Below are 22,118 nucleotides of genomic sequence, written 5' to 3' on the forward strand. Positions count from 1 at the left end.
AGCCCTTCTGTGGGACCGACCACCCTTGAATCTTCCTTTTTGGAGTGTGCAGAGACTGAAGACTTCACTTGCACAGTCTCTACATGGCCTTCAGTTCTGTCTTTTTCCACTAGCTCCCTGCTCTGTGGTTCATTAAACTCCATATTTTCACATCGTAACTCTCTGCCACTGGTATAAATTACTGAAATTTTGCTGTCACTATTGTTCTTAGAGACACAAATTAAGAGTTTTTCTAATCAGTATGTTTTAATGGCAAGGGTACTCAAGGAAAAAAAAAAGCACAGATATTCCAGGCGAGACTTTAGATTTATAGAGTTCCAAGCAAGAAGGGATCAGTTGTTTTTTCAGCTGTCCCTGATCTCAGAGAGTAAAAGTGGGTCATGACTCACAGAGAACAGGCAAAATTCCCATTGGTACAGGCCTCAAGCAGTCATTTATATTGGCTGTGAATACAATTGCACCCAGTGACCCACAAAACTCTTCATGCTCATAGGTAAAATATTCCCCAATGAACAGTTTCTGATGGCCCATAATGTGATATTTTGAAATGTTGGTATTGTCCCAGCTCTGGTAAGAGCAAAAGCTGTGGCTCACTGTTTGGTCTCCTGTGCTGATGTGCCGTCAGTATGATTTTCTTTGCTTTTCAAGTGAGAATGGCAATGGCTTCTCCCCACTTTTACCATTACAACTTTCTGACCTCAAGTGAAGGCTTTGAGATTATTTTCAACTGTAAATTTAGAAACTTTCATTTAAAAAATGGCAACAAAGCAAGCAAAAAAAAAAAAAAAAAACAGATGTAAAAAGAGATTCTCCAGCAATCCAGAATTACAATAAAGTTACAGAAGCATTAAGAATAGTGACAAATAATAAAAAACTTGTCATAAACATCAGCAGAGCTGGCCACATGTATCCATATGTCTTACTTCCATGTTACCAGGCTTGCATAGATTTCTGCAACTTGTTGAAGCCAAGAAAGTATACTTTTATCATTTAAGAATCTTTTAGCACTGAGGAAATGGTACATGCTATGTGTGTACACATCATTCCAAAGTTAAAATACCAGGAATATTACAGACTAAAGTTTCTTTCTCAGTTACTTATGGTTTTTTTAACATAAAGACTGTAAGGTACACATCTTTTATAGGCATCCAAATACATGTTCATTCTTTTTCTCTTTTTTGCACATATTTTTTGCACAGGTACCTTCAGCTATACTATAGACAGACCTGAAAATAAATTAAGGCTGCCTATTCTGTGCAACTTGAACAGTATTTTCCACTGCAGAGAGTGATGGTTCCAGGCACTAGGCTTTTTATATCTCTATCTCAATGAGGAAAAAAATCCTATTGTAAAGCTACGTTGGTTAACCGTTTTGAAAAAGCTGGTCATCACCAGCTAAGCCAGGAGAAGGAAAGCCGCAGGCGTCTCCCCCCAGCCCCCCAGGACCTTATTGATGTGATGTCATCTGGGCTCTGGTTGTATTTATAGCCTAGAGCCGCAGAGCCAGTGTGGAATCCAAACAGGAAAGCTAATCATTAGTGTATCAGAATGCACAGAGTACAGAAAAGCAAATGAAGATGACAGCATATCTATAAATGCAAGAGAAAAGAGAGTAATTCTGTCATTCAGCTGTCTAGACTGTTTGCTTTATAATGTAAAGCTGTGAATGAGCCAGCGAGTTGCGATTATGGCATAGTAGCTTTGTAGACATTCAGAGACAGCGGTGTGGAGACTGAGGGGATTTACTGAGTTCCTGTCATGTTGGGATGTCATACATGGTGCCTTTAAAAAAAAAGAGGGAGGGGAAAGTGCCCTGGAAAAATAAATTAGCTCAGCTCTTGCAGCTTGCAAACTAATGAATAAGGAATTCAAACAAAAAGAAAGCTCTTATATATGTAATAATCCTTAGATTTTTTGGGCTCAGCAAAGAGAAATGTGTATTGTACAAAAAGCAGTATTTTTTCCCCTCTATGAAAATGTTGAAGACCTAGTATTCCCAAGCAAACATTTTCAAACAGTTCAGCTTGCTGAAGTTGCTTTTGCAGAGTTTTGCTTCTTGTTAGTAACGTTGATGTTTTTTCATTTGGAATCTGTTGCAGTGCACAGCCTTTATTATCTGTATCTGTGAAAATAGTAGGAGCCGAGAAGGTAATTCCAGCTGGCATACCAACCTAGCATCAACTGCAATAAATTACTTCGCAGAGAGCATGTTCTGTTACTTTTTATGGTCATGTTCTATATTTGTATGTGCAGTGGAGGAGATCACATGACAAAACCACCGGTTGATATTCCTGTTTGTGTATATCCCAGCTAATGGCTGCTGGATACAGGCTCATTTGGCAAGATGGGATTCTTCAGTTCATCCACTTATTAGAGATTATTTTCTGACGCCAAACTTCCAATATTAAAGCAAAACCGAGTCTATTCTAAATTTTTTACTATATATGAGATAGTACAGAGAAGATGGAGAAGGGGAAAAAAATTAGAATATTGCTATATACTGTGAGAAGTTGTTTAAAAAAGTATTTTGAGACCACATGTTTACATGTTGCTCGGACAATTCAGAAGATAGACTTTAGCATAAACCTTCACAAAACATTATGAAATAGTTTGGATCTGAATTTTCCATTCCCCGTAGTCTAAGCCAATACCATTCTGATTGAAGCATTATTATTTTATTGTATAATAATTAAAAAAGTTATTAGTGTTACCAAGCAAGTTTATCTGTTTAACATTTTTTTTTAAAATTTATGATCAAGAATGCTAACGTACGAGATCACTGCTCAAAGTCACTGCATTGAATTCTTTGTGAATGGTAACTTATATACTGTCTTCTCTTTATCAGTTGTTTCATTTTGCTTTAAGAGTTCAAACAATTTTAAGAGTTGCTTTGAGGGCATGAATGATCCATTGTTCCCATACTGGGAACTAGTTAACGAGATAAGTTTTTCTGTGAATCAATATAAACTTATCCAGGATGAGCATACTCATGGTAAGAAGTACTACAAACAGATTTAAATGACAGATGCAGTTCAGACTATAAATGATTACGTAATTTCTCGTTAAAAAAAAATGCTGAGTTCATATGACTGCCAGCGCTCGTGGATTTAATTACTAACATTGTGCAGATAAACATTCCAATTAAATACCTAGCTTAAATACCCAAATTCTGCACACAGGTGGGAGCAGCGGGATGGAAGAAAGTGAGAGGTAAAGGAGAGCTATCCTATTTTTTCCTAGAAAAGGGAAAAAAACCACTGAAACCCAAGAAACTGTATTTGAAGTTAGACTTAGAACAAATCCTGAGGTTTTAATTTTTTATAGTCAAGCAAAAAAATCTATTGTAGGAGTAGAATACTTGTGGCAATTTTTTTGAATAAAGGACTTATTCTCAGAATTTTTATCCAAAAATCAAAGATGAATATTTACAGTTCCCTACTCTCTGTCAAGTGTAAGATTGCTCATTTTTTTCTCTCTTCTATTTTTAGAGTACAGTTCAATAACAGGACTCCTGGGACTTATTCTGCATCCTAGCAGGATTTGTTTGCTAGTTACCTTGACTCGCTTCTGTCGTTCCATTTCCCACTACTTTTACACATACTTACTGGGATCATCCTTACTGTTTTCCAAAAATAAGAAGAGCAGGATACTCCTCACCTCGTTAATTTATTACTTACTTATGCAAAAGAGTTTGAGCCAAGTTTTGAAGCCATTCTATTCAGTTGGTTGACTGCTGCAAACCTGCACTGCTGTTTCTAGAAATAGCTTAAGGAAGAATTTGGTTCAGTCCTTTTAAGGTCCGCAGGTGCCAAACTTACAGAAGGTGCCAAGAGTGACATGGACACAGCCTGAGAGTCCTGAACTCCAAAGGGAACCCCTTCCCCCCTCCTATTCTCTGAAATCTTGCCAAACTGTTGACATATTTCTGTTATCAGCAAGCCTACAACTGCATGCGATGTGTGGTCACAGCCGCGGTGATGGACCAACTGACACTTTTCAGTCGCTAGTCTGCTGCCTTGCAGTGTTCACAGGCTCATTTTTGGATATTATTGCAAACTCTTACTCAGTTTCAGGTCCAGATAGCCCCCTGACACCTGTTATCTTGTAATTTTGTCTCAAAGGCGCTTGACTGCATTTAACCAGCCTCAAGCTCATTGTATTTTCTGATTATAGAATCATAGAATCATTTAGATTGGAAAAGATCTTTAAGATTGAGTCCAACCATAAACCTAACACTGCCAAGTCCACCACTGAAGCATGTCCCTGAGCACTACATCTACACATCTTTTAAATACCTCCAGGGATGGTGATTCAACCACCTCCCTGGGCAGCCTGTTCCAATGCTCGATAACCTTTTCAGTGAATAGGTTTTTCCTAATATCCAATCTAAACCTCCCCTGGTGCAATTATTTGAAGCCATTTCCTCTTGTCCTATGGCCTGTTATCTGGGAGAAGAGACCGACCCCCACCTCTCTACAACCTCCTTTCAGGTAGTTGTAGAGGGTGATAAGGTCTCCCCTCTTCTCCAGGCCAAACAACCCCAGCTCCCTCAGCCGCTCCTCATAAGACTTTTGCTCTAGGCCCTTCACCAGCTTTGTTGCTCTTTGGACACGCTCCAGGACCTCAATATCTTTCTTGTAGTTAACTTCTGGCAGTATCCTTGTACCATTTCTCTTCCCTCACTTGTGTTTGCCAAAACCCCCAGGTTAATACCCCTGCAGTGAAAAGAAGGATGCATTTGGGATTCAGTTCCGCCCCAGGGGCAGTGCATGCCTAGGGATCCAGGGAATACAGAAAGGCCATGATCAGTGCTCCATGTCCCAGCCTGTACAGAAGAGAACTAGAGCCAGAGATGCACGTTACTGCACACCTCTCAACTGGCTCACATCAACACTACCCAGCACAGACTCTTCAGCGGTTCACGTTTTGTGCAAGAACCAGGCTCCAGTAAGCAAAGGCTCCTTCCACTTGTTTACCCCAGTACATCTATCCTCAGACTAAGAACAGCATCACCCCGTAAAAAAGACATTATCAAATATGATAATCTGTATTTCGTCTAGCTCCCCATCTGACATACCTGCTAAGCAATTCTGGGGATCATGCAGACACTTACTGGAATTCTGCTGTGTCCTAAAATAATGTCCTAAAATCACCAGGCTATTTTTCAATCCCTGTAGCAATGTACATATTCAGACTGCACCATGTGAGATCCCACTGAGCTCATATTCTTTATTTCTGCTAAACACAAATCCAAACCAGTACACTCCTTTCTCTGTGTTACCCAATGGTTTCCCAGGATTTCTGGACTGTGCATGATCTTCTACAAGGGAAAGCACTGGGGATATAGCTGACAGAAGAGCACGGCTCTTCAATTCACGAGTTATTTAATTTTTTTCTAATTTTACTTTGGTCTAAATCAGACCACAATCAATGATTTTTGAATTCTGAAAGTTATGCAGACTCCAGGACCGCTTATTGAACTTGGCAGTCTTACAGTTTGTCTCTTTAGGAGATCTGAGGTGAAGCACATGAATGTTCAAGGCTGGAAGCCTGCACCATCTAACATCCCTGTCCTGGGACATAGCCCATATGAAACATAATTTGCCTTAGCAAAAGCTCGTCAGATCTCAGATGTTATGAATGAAACAATTGTGGCTCAACAGAACACCATTTTCTGACAGAATGTTGCTACCTGGAATACCCTGGGCCCCACTGATGTCATCTATGATGACGGCAGCAAAGCTTGAGGAGTAGTTAAACTGCAGAAAACAGTTCATTTGTGTAATTGTTCTTGTTGATTATGTGTGGGATGGTGCCTGTGTGCCTAAAGCAGGAGGACCCTTCCTTCTTGAATGTACCCCCATTCAGAGCCCATGGAGAGCTGTAGTGGATGGGAAAACAATATATAGCACGTTCAAGTCCATTTAAAAACCAGCCATGGTCCTGGCCAAAAGCGTTGGGTGTGATTCCACACTGCTCTAAACTGATGCACGCAGCTTGTATCAGGCCCTGGATTTCTCCACTGGTTAGAAGCTATTTTTCTTTCACGTTCCTCTCCATTTGCCTTCCCTCAGAGTTTACATTTCCAAACAAACCCACACCCACAAACTAGTAATTTGTCATGTGGGGTTGTGGTTTGGTCTTCCCTTTTTTTTTCCCCCACAAAGCACAAAATTGCTACAGCTAATATTGGCTGTTAGATTGAGAATTTATGTGCTATCTAAGAGGAATAAAAGCCAAATACCAATTAAGTCACTTTGGAAGCACACAAATGTGTCTAAGCTTCTGTGCTGATGAAGCTGACCAGACATTTCTGCAGATTTGTCTCTCTGTGTCATAGTCCTGCTGTTGCACAACAGTGAGTTGAAGTGGCAAAACCTGTACTATTGATAAATAAATCAAACACGTGTTACACCACTATGTTGAAGATTAGAATAAACTAATGTCTCTGTAGTTAGTTGGGAGGAGACCTTTGAACCTTGAAAATATCAGAATACTAGAGGGACATGAATGCAGTGATCATAGAGAAAGATCTCACTGATGGTCTCTACTGCAAATCAGAAAATGCTTGCAGAGAAAGCATTGAATTAAGTTGCAGTAGGTTATACTGCAATTTTAAGAGCAAAACTGTGGTACCAAATGTGAAACACTTTCTGCAAGGAGAGATAGAGATAGGCAGCGCTAAAACAACAGTTTGACAGTCGCCAACAAAAGCTGGTAATACTTCACTATGGAAGTAATAATGAACATTTTTTTAAAAGTAAGCATTTGAGGAATCCAGATGCAGCATTGGGAGGTTCAAAGTTACCAACTAGCTTAGATTCACCTCTGGAAAAAAAATATATTTTCTATATACTTAAAGAAAGAGGTTATTCCTCAGCCTAATCTGAACACTGATTCCATTCAGACTGTTGATAGCTACAACAGAAAAAGAAGACTTTCTTAAACCACATATACACACAAAAAAGGACTATCTTAACTTTTAAAGTCTCCTTTACAGATTGCCTTTTAGAAAATATGGGAAATTACAGTTAATCTAAAACTATTTTAGTTCTACAACCATAGCCACTGCAGAAATGTATCTCACCGGTGATCACTGAAGCTACCAGTCTCTTATTCCTGTAAACACAGGATGAGATTCTGCTCATCAGCTTTAACTGTCAAGGTAGGCATGTTGTGTAAGGTGTCTTCCTAGGCTCTCTTTACAGCAAATGGCAAGCACCTCTAGAGTGCAGTCTTCACATCAGTTAATGTCTTCTAGTATATAGTCTTCTAATATCTATTAATAGGTGGAAAGAATTCCTCAGGGATGTCTCTTTCTTCATTTACAATAGAGGGAATCAAGTCTCAGCTGAGAGTAGATGCTCACCTTTGAAATCGTTAGCACTGAGTGTGGTGGACGCTATCCATGACATCTTTCATCCTTTGAAAGGATGAAACGTGGGATGGGACTGTACTAGGCTGTTTGCAGAGATAATGGCTGTGTCGACATTAGTGTTTTAGTTCACAGTGGGACTATATATTTCCTTCAAATCAGCCCCATTTACTATGCTGTGATTCACACTGTAGAGCTGTCTTCGGGTGTACAAAATGGTTATCTTTCTGGTGAAGTTAAATAGAAGATACACTCTCAGACAGCAGCTAAACCAGGATTTACAGCTAGTCCAAAATACACCCTCCCTCCCCCCCACAATGCATACAGCGTGAATGTCAGGTCCTCAGCACCAACTGTTTTGCTCTACAGAACCGTTCCTATTAGGCTGCACTACTTGCCAATATATACAAAGACAGCTGATTCAAATCAGCTCCATGTGTCAAACTTGCCCGTGAAAAATACAATGTAAGTATGATGGAGATTTTGGACTGGCAGAAGAAAATAACAGAGCTGTAGACCCTGGAATAAAGGTTGTAGTCGTGCTGTTCTGGTTGCAGCTGAGTAAAATGAAGGGGCTGCTGATCCCAAATGCTCTCAGCTTTCTTTTGCTGCTCCTACGCCAAAGGTTGCCACCCCCTCAGTCAGCATAACTTAAAAGGGTATTTTTTCCCTCGCCATGTTTTTTTCATAATAGGTCAGGTGGATTTAAACACTGTAATAGTGAGGTCTAAATTGCATTGCTACCCATCAGCATAAAAATTCTTCAGTAAACAATCTCACCTCTCAAAAACATGTAAGATTAGCTTAAAAATATATAAGATCTTTAAAAACGGTGTTTTTGTTTACCGGCTGGGTTTTGCGCCTTTGTGATTCATGCTGGCAGGTTTCTGGACAACAATGGTCCTGAGAAAATACCAGTTTTCTCAAATGAAAGCTGAGATTTTCAAGTAATCACTGGCTCAAGCAGCCAAAGTTTAAGCAAGCCACTCAGTTTACTGCGACTTCACAGGCAAATCACAAAAATCACAAAACCCAAAAAGTTTGCCCATTCTCCTGAATTAAATCCAAGTGCCCCAGTCCTGTTAAACCTGTCATCTGGGGAACTTCTCATGTGAGTATTACAAAAATGTGAAGGAGAAGAAAGTCTGTTTGGTGTGGTCTGTTGGAATACCAGTATGCCAGGCCATTTTATGAGACTGGGCTGAGACTGTGTAGTATCTGAGGCCAAAGCCTACAGCAGTTCTTGTTGCATGCTATAACTTTTTTGCAGTGTTTTGGCTAATCACTGCGGTAGTCTTACTACTCTTGATTTTCTAATAAGAATTATAAGCCACGGATCAAAGCTGGCTGGTTGTTTAGGTATTAATATTTTAAAAGACCATCTGGTTTTAATAAGTTCTTAAAAAGGACAGAGGCATACTGGGAATTACTTTTGATATTTCTAAGTCGTGCCACTGTTGCATTTTTAAACATTTCAGCAAAACTGATATTATAATAGGAATGGTGTTTATACAAAGACTCTTAAATTTCTGTTAAACAACTGTGCTGTGTCTTAAATGACAAGAAATCTTATCTAGCACATGCCAAAGGCATGCTGAAGATTTTTCCAACAGCTCTGATTCATCTCCTTGAATTCATTTTTTCTTAGAGATACAGTATAGACAATCATTTTATTAACAACCAGCTGTTTTAATATTCATTGCAATAAAGAGATTATTCTTCTAGAACCCGCAGCACAACTGGTTCTGCATTGTAGAGCCAAACAAGACTGATTACTGCCAGAATTAATGAGCCTTTCCATACCCATATGCCACATACACTATAATTCATCTGCAGTTTAATCACTAACTAAAAATTTAGAACTGACTGTGGGGAGACGGGACTCAATTAAGTGATTCCTTGCAGGCCTGTATTCCTTGCTGTCCAACCCTCACACAGAAACTTGGATCACAAGAAGCTTGCACAAACACACACACTCATATTTTGTGCAGCCATTGCAGAAGAGGACAAGTGCAGAGTGAAGGGAAGGCAGGCTGTACTGCTCTCCCAGTACATCGCGCGTGGGACAGAGCTGAGCAAAGCCTCAAGCCCTTTGTGGCTCTTTCTGGTGTCACTGCAGTGACAAGTGAATGATTACTTTGAGATACTTTCCTTAGTAATATATATTTAACCTTTAAAATGCCCACGGGGCACTTTTTCTGTGAAATTACATAAATCCACTACCTTTTTAAGAACAGCCGATTCACTGGACAGGTTAAGTCCTGTGTTCTGAGGGACAGAAATTCTGTCCCTACCACTGGCAGAAAACCCTCACAGAAGTGGCTGGGTAAGAGGAGAAGGAGGCGTGGGTCTTACGGTACCGTTCAGGAAAATGTTTGGCCCTAATTTTGCCTTCTTAACTGTAGATATCAAAGTGTTCTACTAAATAAAAGATCTATATTAGCATAATTTCATATATAGGAATTTGAAGCACAGAGAGGTAACACGGCTTTCCTAAAACCTGATGATAATTTGGTGGGAGAGCTGCAGAGAACCCCCATTTATGGACTCCCACTTCTGTGCCCTATCCACAGAAACGTGCTGCCTCCCAGTGCTGTCTAGATATACCAGGCATTTGTGGAGCTGTATTTTTAGCCCTGATATTCTCTTTGGCTGGAACTGGGCCATGAAGATTCACAGTCAGCTAAGGGCTGTAAATATCCCTTAGACTTTATGGGAGGAAAACTGGCATAATATCAAAGCAGAACAAGCCCTTTCTTAAATTTCAGTTTTGTTAACTACTATCATACTTGAAAGATTTCCCTGCAAAATAAGAAAGAACCAACCAGCTGCAGCATGTTGTAAACGAGTGAAAATTAGAAAGAAGAATTCCTGCAGACTTTATCATGTTATGGCAACAAAATCAGTTTTTAAGAACTACAAATCATGGAGGTTTCAGGGCTTTTTCAGACTTCATGACTTATGCTGGTCATTAAGCCATCAAGAAAAAGTCTTTTCATCTCACAGTAATCCTGTAAATACTTCTTTTCTCCCTACCCACTCTGTTGTAGGAGAAGACCAAATATCCCCATGCATTTCGGATGCATAGGCCTTTCTCAAAACTACATTACCACTAAAATATTAAGGCTCCATAGCTAGATAAAAATTCTTTAAAAAATGCAGAACTACTTTTTGTCCTGTTTTGGGGAATGTCTTTTGATTTATGTTGATCCGTAGCTAATATGCTTATTTTAAGGTTACATAAAACTCTGTAAAGCTGAGGTCTTACGGAAGGGTGAGAAGAACTATATTACAGACGAAAGACAACAAGTAGCACATACGGACACATCGTCTTGTGTGTGTCATGACAACATTAGTCCTCAAGAATATGAGGATTAGTTGTCTCCAACAAGCGCTTAATTCCATTAAACAAGTAGTCCTGAGAAAAAGTGAGAAAAAAATACAGAGTTCTGCTACAGCCTGAGTGACTTCCGAGTGAAGCAACCAGGGAAAATCAGAATGGTGCACTCTCTTTGGTGGGACATAGTAAGGGTTCTGCGGGCATACTTTCACGATAAATAACTGGACTGCTTTTATAGAAACATTTTATAAGGTTGCAAGGTACAGCAGTTGTTTTGCTTGTAAACTAACAACTCCTGGCCCCTCAATGTGCTGTTTCTGAGTGGAAGAATTTTTCGCAGTAAGTTAGCACTCTAAATTAGTTTTTCGGAGACACAGTGCCAGTCTGATTAGCATTCACTTTGCACAGGAAAGAGCTTGGATAGCTTCTGCATTCATTCTGCTTTCCTCTTCACTCAGACACTATTCCTTCCGCTCAACAGTCATTCCCCTGGATACCATTCGTTTCTGATTAACACAGGAGAATTTCCCCAAACCATGGCTTGCAGGCAGTATGTTTCCCATGAAATCTTCCCACATTATTTGCAGCCAAAGAAAATTAAAACATTAAAACTTACCAAAAGGGAAAGTTAAAATTGGTATTGCCTTTAGCATATTACTTTCTCAGTCTTGTTGCCAGATGATAAGAGGCCGCTAATCTAACAAGTAGTTTGTGTTTCTTATAGAAAGAACAACTTCGTTAATAACTTTAAAAACTCAAGACAGTGTAACGACTCTCAAAAATTTCCAGGGATATCAGTTGAAAAATAAAAGCATAGCTCTGAGCTATGGGGTCTCTGTGGGTCTTAACCTGGGCAGCATGTAAAAATGCTGCCAGTGCCGAGAACAATTTTTGCCGCAACACATGATTAGTACTTAATGTCTGTGCGTTTTGCTGCTGCAACCAGAGGAGAGTCATTAAATTGTTACTTTGGAGAATATGCTGACCTTTCTTTCCAACTGTTAAATCAATGGGCTGGGAGGACAATGTTAAACCACAGGGTGTTTTTGGACCACCTGTTTTAACAGCAGTGTTGTCTTTTCCTTTTCTTTTCTTTTTTTCTTTCTTTCCTTTCCTTTCCCCCTTTCCTTTCCTTTCCTTTCCTTTCCTTTCCTTTCCTTTCCTTTCCTTTCCTTTCCTTTCCTTTCCTTTCCTTTCCTTTCCTTTCCTTTCCTTTCCTTTCCTTTCCTTTCCTTTCCTTTCCTTTCCTTTCCTTTCCTTTCCTTTCCTTTCCTTTCCTTCCCTTCCCTTCCCTTCCCTTCCCTTCCCTTCCCTTCCCTTCCCTTCCCTTCCCTTCCCTTCCCTTCCCTTCCCTTCCCTTCCCTTCCCTTCCCTTCCCTTCCCTTCCCTTCCCTTCCCTTCCCTTTTCCCCTCCCCTCCCCTTTTCCTTTTCCTTTTCCTTTTCCTTTTCCTTTTCCTTTTCCTTTTCCTTTTCCTTTTCCTTTTCCTTTTCCTTTTCCTTTTCCTTTTCCTTTTCCTTTGCCTTTGCCTTTGCCTTTGCCTTTCCCTTTCCCTTTTCCTTTTCCTTCTTCTTCTTCTTCTTCTTTTGTTCTTTTTCTTCTTTTTCTTTTCTTTTTTTCTTTTTCTTTTCTTCTTTTTCTTCTCCTCAGAATGAGGTGGCAATGCTTCTCAAGCCAATATCAGAGAAGATTCAGGAAATCCAGAACTTCAGAGAAAGGAACAGAGGCAGTCAAATGTTCAACCATCTTTCAGCCGTCAGTGAAAGCATACCTGCCCTTGGGTGGATAGCAGTGGTGAGTGACACACAGGATGGTTGGGAGGGCTGTAAATGTGCTTCTGGATTGTGTGGCCCGGAATAGTTCCAAATCTTGCAGAACTCTGCAGTCTCATCTGCATAGTTCTTCAGTCTACTACACCCAAGGTGTTTTGTAATATACCTAATACATCAGGGAAGGTGTCTGACTAATGTTTTACTTCCTTTCTCCTTCTGTTGTTTCCTGCTACCATGGGTTGATTGATGGTCCTAGTCTCCTAAACCAGGCCCTTATGTCAAGGAGATGAATGATGCTGCTACCTTTTATACTAACAGGGTATTAAAGGACTACAAGCACAGGTATGTTGCCAAGCCCCAGTATCTACTAGCCAGAGAATGGAGCATTAGCCATACCAATAAGATTCACAATGCCATCACAGAAAGCATTTTGTAAACTAAAAAGCGTTTGATAAAATCTGCTTGCAGTAGTATACTTTCTCCTCCTCGTCTTTCACCTGCAGCCTGTTGTGGTGAGAATGGCAGCAGCACTAATTTTGGCATTTAATTTTCTGGCATTTTGGCATCACAAGCTCATATGCAAATACATACTTTCCTATCAATGTGTGGCTAGCTAGCTGCTATGCGTCCTTGTCTCACTGGTGCACTCATACTGTTGCTGTTCTCACGCTTCGTTCGAAAATGTGCATTTAGGTGGTAGGTGTATACAAGTGAGCATCTAATTCCGTAGCTCCCAAATGGATTTTTTTCTGTACCACTCCATTGTTCTTAAAGAGCACAAGTAACTCACAGAAAAGTTCCATGAATGAGATCTGTGAGCTGACAGAGAAAGAGAAAAAATACAGGTCCTTCCTACGCCCTCTCAAAAAATGAATGTATAAATCCTGTTGATTTGGTACTCCTGGAAGAGTACCAGGCTCTTGATTTTTATATCCCAGTGAAGAACAGTATTTGCAGCTGAGTTTTTCTTCGTTAGTGAGGAAAACTTTACATATATAAAAAGCTTTTCTATATATTTCTATTTATGGTATATGTATAAATATTTATTATATACTATATATAATACATGTTATATATACATTATGTATTATTCCTGAAGCCTTAGTTTACCTACCGAAGGTACCTACTGGGGTAACTGAAGATTTTTACCATGTAGCTTTAGAAGTACTTATTCTGGAGAAGAAAATGTCTCACATAACAGTATAGACAGGGTACATTAATTAGGTATTGAGTTCTTCTCCTAGTAAGGAATTCTTTTCCTGTTTTTTCACTGAATGAGATCACAGTGTCTTCCAAAGCAGTGGAAGGCTCTCCCTTGACTTCAGTAGGCTTTGCATTAAACCTGTTGACCCAGATCCTCAGCAATATTAAGCATCAAATTCCAAAGGAAATAAATAGGAGACAGACACCGAAACCCTTGTGAGCATCCAGTCCATAGCCGTCACTATTCAGTAATAAGTCTTTTCTGGACTGTCATAAGTAAGGACTCCATCTTACAAGCAGTTTCTCTCTCTCAGCATATTTCTTGTTTTCATGTACTGTCCAATTGGAAGACTAAGGCTTCCAAATAATGATTCCAGAGCCAACTTGTACTTTAAAAATTCTTGATGTATAAATATTTCAGTCTAGTGACTATAACATGATCCAGTACTATCTTGGCTACATTTGAACTTGGAAGCTAGAATATCTTACAGAACCCATGGATATTTAATTTTCTAAAATTCAGCACCCTGAGACTGAGTCTGGGTAGCTGCTGCACAGCTCCATTAGTGCTCCATACTTCTAGTGCTTCTTCGGTTGACTTTGAGCCAGACCAGGATGACGACACACCCTTCCAGCAGGAATCACTCTCTGCTAGAGGCATCATTTGCCCTAGTTTATCCTCTGGAAGGATCTAAAAGCTTTCCAGCGTAGCAGGCCTTAGTATTTTTAGCACTGGGCTGGCTGGCCGGCTGCCAACTGATTTGTCTATGGCTTTAAGGCAGATGTTGGGTTTTACCTACTTTAAGCAAGAGTAACAATGCTTTCTGTTTCTAAGTACAAACATTCACACATATAAATATTGTCTCTGTTTTTACAGTGATGCACGCCATGTTGATTGGGTGAAGTCATATCTGAACATCTGGTCTGAGCTTCAAGCTTATATCAAAGAGCATCATACCACAGGTCTCACCTGGAGTAAAACTGTAAGTACTCTTTGCTTCTTCATGAAGAACCATAAAACGCCAGTAACCACTTTGACTTTTAATGCAGTCATTAGCTCAGGAAAAATAAATATCCAGGCCAGGAACAGAAGTCATGGTCCATGGACTTCCCCATCAAGCCAATAAAAGTTTGAAAGGCAGGTGGAGAAAGTAGTCAGGCCATTGTGGTACACGTTTTGAGGAAGAGGGAAGAATTATTTAGGATGATTATAGCCATAACCCCCAGCTGCAAATGGTGAGGAGAGGCAGAAACAATTCTTGAGGCCTGCTACGGTAGAAAGCAGGAACAAAAACAAACACTAAAAATTTAAAGGACGTGTTAGACAAAGAAAATTGGGGGAACATGGCAGGGAAAGGCAAAGAATGGTGGAAAGAATCTGAACAAAGAGAGATATTTAATAACAGGAAAAAGAAACACAAGGGATACTTACCAATTTATTACTTCATAGATAGCTAGCTTTATAAAACTGGTATTTTATACACACACAAATAATTTTTTAAATACATATAGATAAGGAGAGTAAATATAACTATGCATAACTATTTACACTCTCTATGTATTTATATAAAGATCTTTGTGTTACATCTGAGATACATAGCAAGATGATGGCAATGAATATTGTTCTCTAAAAGAGGTATAAACATGAAGAATTAATTTTCTGTTGGGTATAAAAGTAAGAGTTTATGTCCACTGTCTACACAGTTGAAATGTTCTATATTATTCTAATAATGTGCTCATGTTTATGACCAGGTTAGGAGAATTTCTGAAGTACATTAAAAATATAATCAGCCAGCTCTTTGCTGTTATCATCTCCTAAACTTACCAGTGCACTTACACACGTGCACACGCAGTCTTTCACACCAAGTTTATGATTTCTTCTGTATAAGCAAATACTTCTTTAAAAAATCGAATGACTATTCAAAGGACTAATGTAGGCCACCAGGCAATTTAATTCCCAGACCAAATCATTGTAAGAACTCAGGAATATAGGGAAATGAAGTAAAGCTTTTGGATGGAATGGATCTTAATGTGGAAAAAGGGCTGGAACACCTCACCTATGAAGAAACGCTGAGGGAATTGAGGTTGTTCAGCCTGGAGAAGAGAAGGCTTCAGAGAGACCTTATGGCAGCCTTTCAATTTATAAAGGGCGTTTATAAGAAGGTCAGGGAAAGACTTTAACAGGGCTTGTAGTGACAGGACAAGGGGCAACAGTTTTAAACTGAAAGAGGGTAGATTTAGATTGGATATAAGGAAGAAATCTTTTATTATGAGGGTGGTGAGACACCGGAACAGGTTGCCTAGAGAAGTTGTGGATGCCCCATCATTGGAAGTGTTCAAGGCCAGACTGGATGGGGCTTTGAGCAACCTGGTCTAGTAAAAGATGTCTCAGCCTATGGCAGGGACATTGGACTAGGTGATCTTTAAAGGTCCCTTCTAACCAAAACCGTTCTATGATTCTATGGTACCTGGAAAAGTTGCTTTATCTCCCCCTGCATGGAAGCGATAACCATGTAAGAGAATGTATGCTACTTGTGCTCAGCGACAGACTATGCAACTTTCTCTTCACACCCTTCATTAGACATTGTACAAGGCCTTACAGTACTCAAGTATTCAAGTGCAAGTTCAAACACAGGAGAGACCATGATCTGTGTGGACTTCTTAGTTTGAAGCAATGCAAAAATGTTTAAACATGATAAATTAGAAGACTGGAATTATCTGCTGCTTTGTAGGTTTCTGTAGTAAAAATTTAAAATATTAAACATGATTCTCTTCCTTAATTTAGTACAAAATTTCATGCTTGCTACAGCCTATTCTGTTTTAATCAGTGAACGTGAGAAGAGCTAATGATTTTACAATTATTACTAGATAAGGAAAAGAAATTGTAGCACTTTTAGCAGAAATAGTCTAAGAATCTGGGGCAAATTTAGCTTTGTTAATACAGAGAAAGAATCATCTTCACCTTTAATGGCACTTCACAAGTATGGAAATAGTGTTATAAGATAAAGATCTGTTATAGCCATTTGATCAAACAGGAGGAACTTTCAGTGCTGGGAGTGCTGGTAATCTTACTCAGAGGTGTAGCAATTGCAGATTATATTTGACTAGTCTTAAGCTCAGCCATCACATCTTTCTGTTTCCCTTTCCTTAGTTGAGCAGGAAATTGCTGAATACAATCTAGATGTGACTTGTTTATTCATATTAAGCATAGTTTCCTGCCAACAGTGCTCATTCCATCATGAAAGATGTGCCCATTACTGCATCTGACGTATTGATTTCACTCACTTTGGATATCACTCCGATATGAAAGTTGCCTTGGAAATATGGCTCATTTAAATTATCATTCATATCATGTGTGTCAGAAAGATTAAATTACAAACACATTTTTATGGATGTATAATTTTTTAAAGTTTTACTTCATGTGAGCGTAAGGAAATTAGAATCCAGTAAGTTAGCACGTTGTTTAAATAGCTTGTTGTTTAAATGTTGTTTAAATACTTCTATGAAGCTTGGTAACAAATACATTCAAGAAAGCAATGCGTTACTCAAGTGATAATTTGGTTTTTGTTATACATTTTAAAGTGAGGATGAAAATCACAAATTCATGCTGTGTGAAGCTAAGCATAAAGGTCTGCAGAATCAAGGCCCAGACAGAAAGAACTCTGATATATATAAAAGCTGTAGATATATTCCAGACGCAGTTGTTAATCATTGCACACAGCAGCTTCCACTTACATGCATAAAAGGAAAAAAGGAAAAAGCATTAAGAAAGGGGCGCATTTATGAAAGGGAGATGTTGATATAGAAATACTGATTTATTATGGAGGGAGAGAGAAAGAGAGGAAGTTTTTGGCCTAAGTACATATCTAAAAGTACGTTATACTGATAATTTAACCTTCATATCTGCAGAAGTCAACAAAGCAATGCTTGAAGCTTTATATAAAAAGCTATTAAGTAACACATTTGAGTATTTCTAAAGAGACTGAAGACTCAGGGAGGGCGTTAACTACTGCTTCTCTCAGAGCTGTATTCTCATAGCCTGAACTGCAACAACACCTCAGGAGCATCAGCCTAGATCAGACCATGCTTGGGTTTCCAAAAAGGAGGGGACGCGTATTTTAGCGGGCAGCTGGCCCCTTTACCTATAGATACCGCGTACTGTGGTGCGCACATTTCTGGCCATGTGCCATGGCAGTATCACAAAGCCTTGCCGTTTCCAGCCCCCCCTGCACCCTTCCATCAAGCTGCGCAGGGCAGCTGCCACCAACCTTGGAACAGATCGCTGGTGCGTACAGTAAAGTCTTCCTGGCTCTGGCAGTAAGCACACAGGCAGACACTTCAGAGGAAAGAGAAAGAAATGTCTTAATAAATTAGAAGACAGACACTAAAACAGGTACAAAAGGTTGAAATAATGGCTGAGCAGTCAGCTCTGACAATAACAGTCACCTCTATCAGCTTTATAATAAATTTGTGATAAAAACAGGTGCTTACAGATTTTTGGATGTGACACAATTCTCTCTCCTTATTCACTTTGGCTCTGGTTCTGCCAAGACATGTGACAATATTTTACTCCTTGAGGGCAACCTATTGAAATGCATTGGACTGTGTGAGGAGAAAGCCAAGAAATCACAGGAATTAAGGACCTTGAGACCTTTGTGTAGCCTGTTTTGCTACCCATGTGGAATGGTGATACAAAACCGGACCCTATCTAAATTGCAGGCATTTCAAGACAGGATGGATACGGTTAGGATATTTGTTGGTACTGTGCTCACAGTCGAAAAGTGCAAATTTAAAGTATGTATGTTTGTGAGCAGGATTGTCCCAGAGAGTAAAATGTTCTACTCTGTATTTTCATCATGATCTGAAGTATTAATTTTCATTAATTGATTGTCAGGGAAAATATGTTTGTCAGTGGAAGTCAGGTGGATCTACAGTATTTCCTTGAAAGTGTAATTTTGTAGTGCATTTTTTTGAATGTAAAGCGCGAGCCGCCTTCTGCCCCACACACCCTGTGGTGAGTGGCAGTGCACTATATTCACTACATCTCCATTTAGCCATCCTGACAAAGAGGATAATAGCAATTACCAACCTAATGGAGATTTGCAAGTTTTAATCTGATACCAGATAGGACATTCTCAGATGTCAATGAATCTTACGCAAAAGCTGTTGTTTATAATGAAACGTTTTAAATGCCCAGTGTAGCATTTTACCCATGCAGCAACTGTAATTTTTGCTTGCTATAACTTTCTGACTTGAAATCTACAGCATGACAGTAACCTATGTCTTTTTACAGTTCTTACTGATAAACAGCAAGTGCCCTTTTTTCTTTTTTTTCACCTAAATAAGGGATTTCACTGAAGCATGGCTCTTTCTTCCCTCTCTATTTTTTTTTGGTGAGGCAAGGAAATGAACAGCTGTAATATAAGCTCACGAGAATGCCTAATACAAGTTTGTTTGCTACAAGGACTGCATGAGTAAGATGGGGGAAGTGAAACTTCTGCTCCTGTTTCTGCAGGTTAACTTTGCAGCAAGCAAACAACCAGTAATAATGAGAGATTGCTGTAGTTTTCCTGTACATCAAACAAGTGTTAAGAAACAAATCTTGGTCAAGAATAATTGTCTTGAATATTTCTCTCAATTGAAGGTGGATCTGCAGTTAAATTTTTATTCTTCATATACAACAGTCATTTAGGACAAATTTTTCCAGTAGGATTATTTGCAAACAGGAAATATTTACTAACTAGTAGTGAATTTCATTACAGTTTTTAGTTTCTAACACAGAATTTCACTCAAGTGACAGATGTCCCCCCGCCATTTACAAATCAAAACAAATTCTTAGGAGGAAGTCTGCATCTTTACAAGCAGTCGAGATTTATTTATATCCTGTTCCCATTGAAGCCAATACAGTATCATCAAATCTTTTTTTCATTAAATATAATTTTAAAAAATATTTATAAGTCATTAGATAGTTTCTTAAAATGCTCTTTGAAAGTTGAAATTCTCCACAGGCTCCACACTGTGAAGAGCCATCATAATTCTGACATTAGCCTGATCGAGCACAATTATCGTAGGATAAGAACAGACTTTGGCCATTTCATTCTTGTCTAAAAGAATCACCTCCAGACATTTTCTTACAAAATGGCCCTGCCTCTCTCCTGTACCGTCAAAACGTTTTCCTGTAATATATTGTCTCTCTACATATTGAGGTCAGCAAGCTGCAAAAGACTAACTTCTGCAGGCAAAAGCCTCCTATTATCTTTCCAGTATCTCTTCTATGCCGTGTTTAGTTTGACCCACTTATCAAGAAGCCATCGTCTGAGCCACTTCACTAAAGCTAAAGGTCAAAACTGTAGTGCCAAATTCCAGCCACAGCCACAACTACAATCCCAGAGGCCTCATTCAGATAGAACTAAGAGCAGCATAGATACACTGATTTAAATGCCTGTGTCTTGGATAAGATGTAAACATTTTCAGAGTGCTCAACTTTTCTCAGTCATAGCCTTTCCTCTCCTTTTCTGTCCCTTTTCAGTCCTTTTTCTTCCCTTCCCTTTCCCTATTTCTTTGTATTTTTTTGTTGGAAAATTTGCATCCTTTAATCTTAACTGTTTCTTTCTCAGAGAACATAGTTCAGGTTTTGGTACGCTGTCAATTTCGAAACTGGCCATCCTGGCAACTCTGCAATAGTTGCCTCTTTGGTGGAGACTGCCTCAATTACATCCATATCGCGTTGAAAGAAAGTAGTTTTACTCCCTTATTCCAACAATGGCTGACAATATTTGTCTTTACTGGATATCAACAGTGTCCTTTTAACATCAGTGTCCAAACACCATTCAGTCATGTTAAGGGAGAACCTGGGAGAGGCTTGTTTGACAACAGCTGTCAAACGCAACCTGTCTGGTAACATAATGCAACCTAGTTCCAGTGGAAAAGACAAAGAAAATGGAAAGTATGTAAAATGGATTAAAAAGGAAAAGGTACATCTGTTAAAACTTTACTATATATATATTGCTAAAGGGATTGGTCTTCTTTTTAACTGAATATTTATGTAAGTAAAAGATGGTTTAATGTGCCTGTGGGAACAAGTTACTTGTTGACAATTACATTAGCATACAGTTCTCAAATAAGAAATGGCTGCATAAAACATTTCTGTTTGGGCAACTGTGAAGATGTAAGCACCATTTTAAGTCCTGAACAGGTGATAAATGGCAGAAGTGTATTAAAAGGGGCTTCAAAGTTTGCAAACTCGTTTGCAAACTCAACGGATAAATAATTCTGCTGAGACCCAGTAACAAGAAAAGAGGCTGGCCTGTTTTTTGCTGTTTTGTGTTTTAACTCACAAAGATTACAGGCCCTGTCAGTCAGCTGTTTCATCTAGTAAATTGCAGATCTCAGGGCAGCGTAACCCCCTGCAGACAGGTGGCTTAAATAAGGTAGGTAATAGAACTGTTGTGCTAAGCTACTTTTACACAAAAAACACCTTAACGAGAGCTCTGTGCCCCTGAGTCACAGTCCACCTGTTCCCGGAGGCTGATACATGATCTTTTGAGCTTCATGATTCTTGTCTTCGGCTGTGCGTATGTATGGAAAGAACAATACAGAATGCTGAAATCATTTTAGGTGTGAAACTAGGATTACTCTAAAGGGGGAGTGGGAGAAAACAGGGATATCTTTCTTTTTTTTTTGAGAGGAATGTAGTCCCCATTAGGATTCCTGTTTATCTGCTGCCATGAAAAGGCGGCTTTTCAATAAATTAAGGAAGGGATTTTATGCCTTTATCTAAGCCACCTGTTGCCTTAGCTGCAAATAAATACTTATATCTTAATATGAATGACTAATAAAATAGGCACTATATATTATACACATGCATATATAATTTATTTTATGTATTACGTAGATGTTCATAATCTGTTTGTCCTAAGTAAAAACAACCATTGCAGCCACAAGAAATGTGGGTTCATTCAAATCCTCCGCAGCAGGTTCCCACCACAAGAACTTTGTTCCCCCCAGTTTCGGTGCTGCACTGTGTCAGCCTAAAGCTGGATAAACACAGCGGAACGCTGTGGGTGTTTATACAGGGCCTGGCACGTAAGCCCCTCGTATCCCCAGAGATACGAGCCTCTGACTAGGGCTCCTTGCTGCCACGGTACTACAAATATAGTAACAGTGACATGGGAGGCTAACCCAGGGAACCGTTCAGCAAGAATGGCTCAGGAAATAGTAACATCTGTGATAAGACATAAAAAGAAATTCTTACTGTCTCTCAGTAGCTGGGTTTAGACCTAAAGACATGTCAAGCTGCATATAGCCACCAAAAATTACTGACAGTATGGCATCCAGAGCACTTGAGTTACGTACAAACAGCATTTTATTTCTCTAACAAGACTGTTCATTGCCCTGTGCTCCAGGGGAAGCCTTTAGGAGAAACGTGC

General features: G+C 39.3%; 1 protein-coding gene across 1 annotated transcript in view; it reads left to right on the forward strand.

The window, feature by feature from the left end:
• The window catches only part of CAP2 (cyclase associated actin cytoskeleton regulatory protein 2), a 69,509-nt gene that overhangs the window by 33,272 nt on the left and 14,119 nt on the right, over positions 1–22,118 (forward strand). The window contains exons 5-7 of the mRNA XM_063325874.1: positions 12,365–12,508; positions 12,743–12,828; positions 14,567–14,672. Coding sequence (XP_063181944.1) covers positions 12,365–12,508; positions 12,743–12,828; positions 14,567–14,672 — 336 coding nt within the window. The remainder of the gene's footprint in view (positions 1–12,364; positions 12,509–12,742; positions 12,829–14,566; positions 14,673–22,118) is intronic.

The sequence above is a fragment of the Chroicocephalus ridibundus genome, chromosome 2, assembly GCF_963924245.1.
Source record: "Chroicocephalus ridibundus chromosome 2, bChrRid1.1, whole genome shotgun sequence".
NCBI classification, from domain to species: domain Eukaryota; kingdom Metazoa; phylum Chordata; class Aves; order Charadriiformes; family Laridae; genus Chroicocephalus; species Chroicocephalus ridibundus.